Genomic DNA, 6,875 nt, shown 5'->3' on the forward strand with positions numbered 1-6,875 from the left:
TCAATGGACAGATGAGACCAAGGCCGCTGAGGCATGGGAACGGGAAGGAGTTTCCCTGCTGGAGTGTGCCAGGGAGATATGGAACATGAGTTGACATAGTGGGGTTGTGACGTTGGCGCCATGGGAGGCCGAGGATTACCTTGTGTACGGGTGCTGTGGTGATGAAGGGAAGACTTTCCTGGTGCATGGGTCCATTGGTGAGGGTGAGTGTTGCAGTGATGTGGGTAACTGTGCCGGATCCAAATGGTCGCGTATCTAGGGCCAGGGCGGGTGGTTAGTAAACCGGCGATGTCAAGCTCCGGAGCGGGAGTGGACGTGACATGAATGAGCAGAGTCAGATACACTACAGACCCCTTCAAATTAGTGGATTCGGCTATTTCAGGCACACCTGTTGCTGACAGGTGTATGAAATCGAGCACATAACCATGCAATGTCCATAGACAAAAAATGTCAGTAAAGGCTGAACCTTGAACAGGAGTGCTGAAGCACATAGCCTGTAAAAATCGTCTGTCCTCGGTTGCAACACTCACTACCGAGTGCCAAAGTGCCTTTTGAAACAACGTCAGCGCAATAAATATTCGTCAGGAGGTTCATGAAAGGAATTTCCACAAGCCTAAGTTCACCATGCACAACGCCAAGTGTCGGCTGGAGTGGTGTAAAGCTCGCCCGCCATTGAACTCTGGAGCAGTGGTCTTGGTCAATATTTTTTTACTAGACCTTAGTGAAGTGTTGCTTCCATAATTTGAGACTAGTCTTAATTTGCAAAACGAGTTTGCAAGATGTTCATGGTAGTCTGCATAGTGTATATTTGACCTAAAAATGAGCAAGGAAGTTGGATACTACCAAAGATGTTTATAGATAGACCACAGCCTGCTGTTTCCAATGGGAACAAATGAGTCATAGCGGTCAGAACAAGCAAGGTGACAGAGCCAAGCACGAGCTAGCAAGATTCAAATTGGTCTGTTCTAGCACACATCTGCATATTTCAGTAAGGGAATAACTACTCTGTGAAGTGCACATGTGCAATAACTCAATTCGCATTTGTACTTTGTCTAAACAATGACATTTTATAAACTTTGGCAAACGGTAAAGTCTACAAAACTTAGTCCACCCTGTTCATAACATATTTTAGTTTTGGGAACAGAAAACTGTATTGAGATCAAATGTTTAATCGATTTTGCAGAATGTCGGCCAAAATCCTTCTCCTTCCTTATTCTCCAACTGCTGGGATGGGATCCCTCTCACTACCATATTTGGTACTGAGTAGAAACGCCAAACGGATGCTTCACATTTGTACATCCGTTGAAATATCTGTCTCATTGTTCTACCTGTGTTATCGTTTTTACACTCTGGAAGGACAAAAATGTAGCTAGCTCTTGCACTCATGCTGCTTCCTCATCTGGCAAACACCATTTGACAGCTAATACTCAAGCAATTGGAGTGCGGTTTACTCATCCGATGTTGAGCTTCCAGAAGCTAAACAAACATGGTAGAACCCCCTGTCGCCGCATAAACTGAAGGTTGCTGTATATTTGGGTTGATTTGACACACAGAAAGCATGCTGAGCTTGTCAATAAGAGACGTAAGTTAAATCAACTCGTTACCAATAGCATTAGCTAGTTTGTATTCTGATTAATTTTGTCACAATGCGTGTAGTCTGCTAGCTGCAATGTAACAATTACACAACTCAATTATTACATCAAACTCTGGTGGGAGCTAGCTAGTTATTAACGTTATCACATCTAGCAAAAACGTGGTCAAAGTTGAATGGCACACATTTCCAACCATTTCAGCTGGGGTGGGTATAATTTGTGGAACGTTCCAACAGGAACATGTTCCAAAAACGTAAAATACAAGGTTGTCAACAAACAACGCATACAAAGCTGTATAGCGGCCGAATAAGATACCCGGTAGGGAGTGGGCAATTTCATTAAGTTTTTAAGTCCCCACGTTTATTCCGAAAAATGTATGTCCTCACTCTGGTAGCCTATGGACAAGAATTAAGAATATGTTACGTGGTGAGTTGATGCCTATTCGGCAGCTAGGTAGCTTCATGAATTGATCGTGCTACTTTGTATGCGTTGTTTGTTGGCAACATTGTACTTTACGACGTTTTTGGAACAGATTCCTGTTGGAACGTTACACATTATTTTCCACCCTTTCAGCAGTCCGCTCAGTCATGTTGATTCAGCTAGCATACTGGTAATAATAACAAATGGAAATAATTATACAGTACCTATTCAACATTATTTTATTGGTCTCCTTGGCTCTAAAAAATGCCTGAAATGTATCAAGAAAACCCACAATCTCAATGCTTACATCACAGTGACAGAGGAGCTGGCATTGAAACAGGCAGAGGAGGCTGAGCGCAGGCTCCTCAAAGGTGTGTGTTGTGTCTGTCTGTCTGTCTGCCTGCCTGTGTGTACTGGACGTGCATGTGTTGCACATTATGATCTGGTCTCACATTTTTATCTTCCTTGCAGGTGCCCCCAAAGGTCCACTGGATCCCTTTTGCTGTGAAGGACAACTTCTACACAGAGAACATCAAGAACACTTGTGCCTCAAATGCTGAAAGGTATATCTGCTGACAGGCCTAAAAATGAATTCATTCCTCCTCTTTACAGTTGGATGCATTTATTATTATAGTATCTGTTTTGTAGAATACACTCATCCATACAATGCCACAGTGGTTCAGAAGCTCCTTGACCAGGGTGCTGTTCTCATTGGGGAAACTAACTTGGATGAGTTTGCTATAGGCTAAGGCTCTCAATCTCCCTTTAGGAAATACATGTATTTGCAGAATTACCAAAGTATTATCATATCTGTAAACTGCCCCAACCTGCATTCATGACTGAAAGTGAGTGTATAGTACCCTCCCTCCATTATTTTCCAGTGCAGGCAGTACTGACCGTGCTTTTGAACCTGTCCGGAACACCTGGAGCTACGCCGCCCCTTACAGAGAGCAGACTGGGGCTGACCCTGACTCTGACTGGGTAATCACGGAAGGCAGCTCTGGAGGAAGTGCTGCAGCTATGGCCTCTCTCACCAGCTTCCTGTGAGTCTGCAGACACAGGTCTGAGTTCAAGTTTCCCATACTGTTGCAAAATGCTGCATAATAGGAACATACTCAACCACTGTGGCTAACAATGCAACTTCCTGAGCATTGACTAATACCGTAGTTTATGTATTTATGAAGCACTTTACTTTTAGCTCGTAGTGGAGCAAAGAGACTCAACAACACCTTTTTATTGAACTCTGAAACACTAAAGGTCTTATCTCCTGGTTCTGGCCCCTGACAGCTCTTTGTGGTCGGATACAGGTGGCTCCACCCGTAACCCAGGGGCCCTGTGTGACATAGTGGCCCTGAAGCCAACCTACGGCCTGGTGTCCAGACACGGCCTCATCCGCCTGGTCAACTCGATGGAGGTCCCAGGCATCATGACTCGGGAGTGTTCATGACTCAGCCACCGTCCTGGGTCAGGCATGTTATATGGCCATCCCATGGGGCCTGTATTTTTTTCCTGACCAGGTAAAAAGTATTACTCTGAAATGTTAATTGTATGGCATGTAAAACTGCTATGTGGGGTTTGTTGACCTGGGGTGCGGGTTGTTGTGTCACACAGGTATTCTCCAAGGCCATGATGTCAGACTCTACTACCATAACCCTTCCACACTGACAGACCTACCGGGTGACTTTGATGTCAGGAACATCTGTGTGGGCATTCCCAAGGTGAGATCACCCTATCCTCCCAGTAGGATCAGGCATCTCAATTCATCCCAGTGGTTTAACATTAACATGAAGATTGTTGGTAAAACTTTGAACATGTGAGGCATGTGGCACATGCCGCACATCTGTCAGACTGTTTGTCTGTCTGGTAATGCTGTTGTTTCATTGTTGATCTATGATGTGAATTAATAGCGCTCACTTAATGCAAGACAAAGACAGAAGTCCATTGCTATGAAGCCAAATAAAGTCAAATTGACCATGAGTGGATTCTAAATATTATGCTGCTATTATAACTAGCAGAGCCCTTGATGGCGACCTTTGTTTATTTTAATTGTTGCTGTATGTGTACTTCGTATTTGTTTACATTTACAAGGGATTTTGTTATTGTAAAGCAAGATTGAAATGGAATTATTTGTGAATTGTTCTCCACAGGCCACCGTAGTGGCCATGTATGCCACCAGGGATTTAACAATGTTATACAAGGATGAATCCTATCGGGGAACTACTTCCTGCTCAGACAGTAAAACACAGCAAACACATTTTTCAGTATAAACCAATACTTTTCTACTACTGTAAGATCGGTGGTCGTGTTGAGGATGGAAGCAGGAATTTGAATATTTGGACAAGAGTTAAGACAGACCCTCATGTTTGCCTCCCTTCTAACAGGAATTATGAGCACTACTTTGTGATGACCCAGCAGGTGCGTTGTCTGATAGCAGAGGACTTCAAGCAAGTGTCCAGCTCGGGTGTTGACGTGCTGCTCATGCCCACCACACTGAGTGACGCCATGCGCAACACGGACTTCATGCAGGAAGACAACCCCACACGTAGTGCCCAGGAGGACATCTTCACCCAGCAACATGGCAGGAAATAATATGCTCATCATTTAACTCTCCCTTTTCAAAGGAATTGGGTTGGAATTCCTATTTCGGTCAACCCTTTGATTACAAATCCAGATGAAGGTCTATCTGAAACAAATCATCTCCATCAGGGAAGCTGATAACTTTGCGGGCAGTTAAAGTTTAACCCATCTTTTATCCCCCTCACAGTCTGGCCTTCAAACAACCTTACCCTGCCAACCCCTCTCCCTCTCGACTTTCTCACATTTACCCCTCCAACTCTCATTTTCTGCTCCAAGACTCCTTGCTGTTTCTGTGACAACAGCGTTATCGAGCATACCTTCCCATTGGCCTGCAGCTAATAGGCCCCACCCTCCAGGACAGGACACTGCTGACAGTAGCCCAGTGGATAGAGCAGAAGGTGGGCTTTACCCCTATCCATTACCATGGAGATGCCGTACAGGGGGAGCGAGGTGCGGAGGTCCATAAGCGAGAGCAGACCTCAGTTGTATGAGGTGAAACTAATGAATACAGAGCTACTCAGATGAGTGCCATTATCATGGTCATGTAAAGGACATACTCAAAGATGTATGGCCTTTTCTGGATTTGTTCTGAAGTTACTGACTTCCATTAAAGACACTTTATTACTTGCTGTTTGTCTGGCGGTTCCAAGTATGAGTTAGAATGAATGACTTAAAGATTAGGTCACGTATCCAGAAGACAAGTATTGTGAACCTGGGCGTTGAACATCAGTGGTAAGCACTGGCGTAGCATGCAGCTCCCCCCCCCCCCCCCCAAAAAAAAAAATTAAAATGTGTTTTTGTCGAGCCACCCCAGAAAGCATATGAACACATCATAAGCCATGAAGGAAATGTTTAGAATTACAGGACATTACCTTTAAAACTGCAAAATGTTCCCTCAGCCTCATGGCAAAATGTGTAAAATAGCAGGAAATTAGCTCATAGCTCATAGATTCTTGAAAGTCGGGTCAATCCTTGTCCGGCAGGGAAATTTATTCATTTAATTTTTTTACATTTTGTTGCATTATTTGAGCTTAAAATGTACATTTTAGAGGAATATTATTTATTTCCATGTCGACTCTATGCATAGATCCCGATTTTCAAACTATCCAAAAAAGTGTAAAAGAAAGATTTCAACAAACAATATTTGAATCACAATGGTCACAACAATTTCGCCTCTAAACCGCATGCGGCGTGGACCTCCTCCAAGACTGTTGCGCAGAAGAAGTGCCAGGCCGCGCAGAGACACGAGATTAAACTTCACTGAGTTCGCCCCATTAGATTGCACCATTTATTGTGATCGAATAAACATATATGCCCCTTTTCAATGCAACAAAACAAATCTAACTTTGCAAGAGTCTGTGATTTTGTTGTAGGCAGAGCCAGAGTGCCGCGGAATAGCATTCTATTGACAGTAGCAGTGAACGGTCTTTCAATCACCCATAAGTGAATGTGCTGTTCAGGTCAGCGAGCATAGCGTGTGCACGTTTGTTGATATTCTTTGTTAGTTAGCAAGCTATTAGCCCAGTTTTAAATATTGGTCAGCAACAGGGATTTACTGCTTCCTAGCACAAAACGTGTAGGCTACATTTCAAGCTGTCTTTGAAAAGCTAGTTGGGAAAAAAGCTTGTTTGTCTTCATTAAAGAGGCAGTGTTGTATTTTGAGAGAGGCTTGAATAAGAAAAATTACATTTTTGTCAACTAGGTAAAAAAAAAAAAACTGTCAGATCTTTGTCTAACGTCAACTCTGTCAAAGTGCTGATATAATGGTTGTTTTTATTGGGGATTTTCAAATAAAGCATTTTATATATAGATGTTTGTATTAAACTTTTATTTTTAGAGTTTTGAGTATCTGTCAACTCTGTCTGGGGCTTGTCAACTCTGTCACTGATTGAGTCAATATTTTTGGGTAAATATTCAGGAAAAAAATATTTTAAATCACTGTTCTGCACCATATGCTTAAATTATTGCGATATTTGCTGTGCTAAACCTAAGGGATAATGTTTGCTTTATAAATGTTTTGTGTTCTAAATGTAGAAAAACATGTCAAAATGCTAACTAAATTAGCCCTGGAGCATTATATAGTGCTATAAAACAAGTTTGGAGATTTGTGCTACATATTTGAATAATCTAATGTTAAAATTAAACAAGCCAAAGCCTTTTAAACAGTTATTGGTCAATAATTGTTAAATGCCTTTTATGGTGTCTGACGGAGTTGACATAAATCCAGTTAGTTGCAATTTAGGAAAAAACATAAATTAGGTTGTTTATGGTGTGATAGCTGATACT

General features: G+C 42.4%; 1 protein-coding gene across 5 annotated transcripts; it reads left to right on the top strand.

The window, feature by feature from the left end:
* The first annotated feature begins 1,293 nt into the window (after nt 1-1,293).
* On the top strand, nt 1,294-6,398 carry LOC110498072 (glutamyl-tRNA(Gln) amidotransferase subunit A, mitochondrial-like). 5 transcript variants are annotated; one of them, XR_005037768.1, is made up of 6 exons: nt 1,294-1,582; nt 2,484-2,575; nt 2,899-3,055; nt 3,300-3,529; nt 3,624-3,730; nt 4,394-6,398. XR_005037768.1 is itself a non-coding variant. In XM_036955015.1 (4 exons), the coding sequence occupies exons 1-4, from the start codon at nt 1,559-1,561 to the stop codon at nt 3,457-3,459; spliced, it is 438 nt and encodes a 145-aa protein (XP_036810910.1). In that variant the 5' UTR covers nt 1,295-1,558; the 3' UTR covers nt 3,460-6,398. The 5 variants fall into 5 exon arrangements, 1 of the variants encoding a protein (XP_036810910.1); XR_005037766.1 differs by having other exon boundaries at nt 1,296-1,582; nt 2,894-3,055; nt 4,428-6,398; XR_005037765.1 differs by having other exon boundaries at nt 1,297-1,582; nt 2,894-3,055.
* Nucleotides 6,399-6,875: the final 477 nt, after the last annotated feature.

Source organism: Oncorhynchus mykiss, chromosome 19 (assembly GCF_013265735.2).
Source record: "Oncorhynchus mykiss isolate Arlee chromosome 19, USDA_OmykA_1.1, whole genome shotgun sequence".
NCBI lineage: Eukaryota > Metazoa > Chordata > Actinopteri > Salmoniformes > Salmonidae > Oncorhynchus > Oncorhynchus mykiss.

What these genes read in the sequence shown, in the direction of transcription:
- LOC110498072 (XM_036955015.1), top strand. Translation starts at nt 1,559, where the DNA reads ATGCTGAGCTTGTCAATAAGAGAC. An exon ending in TGAGCTTGTCAATAAGAGAC is followed by an intron (nt 1,583 to 2,483) that starts GTAAGTTAAATC and finishes TCTTCCTTGCAG; the next exon opens with GTGCCCCCAAAGGTCCACTG. An exon ending in TGTGCCTCAAATGCTGAAAG is followed by an intron (nt 2,576 to 2,893) that starts GTATATCTGCTG and finishes ATTATTTTCCAG; the next exon opens with TGCAGGCAGTACTGACCGTG.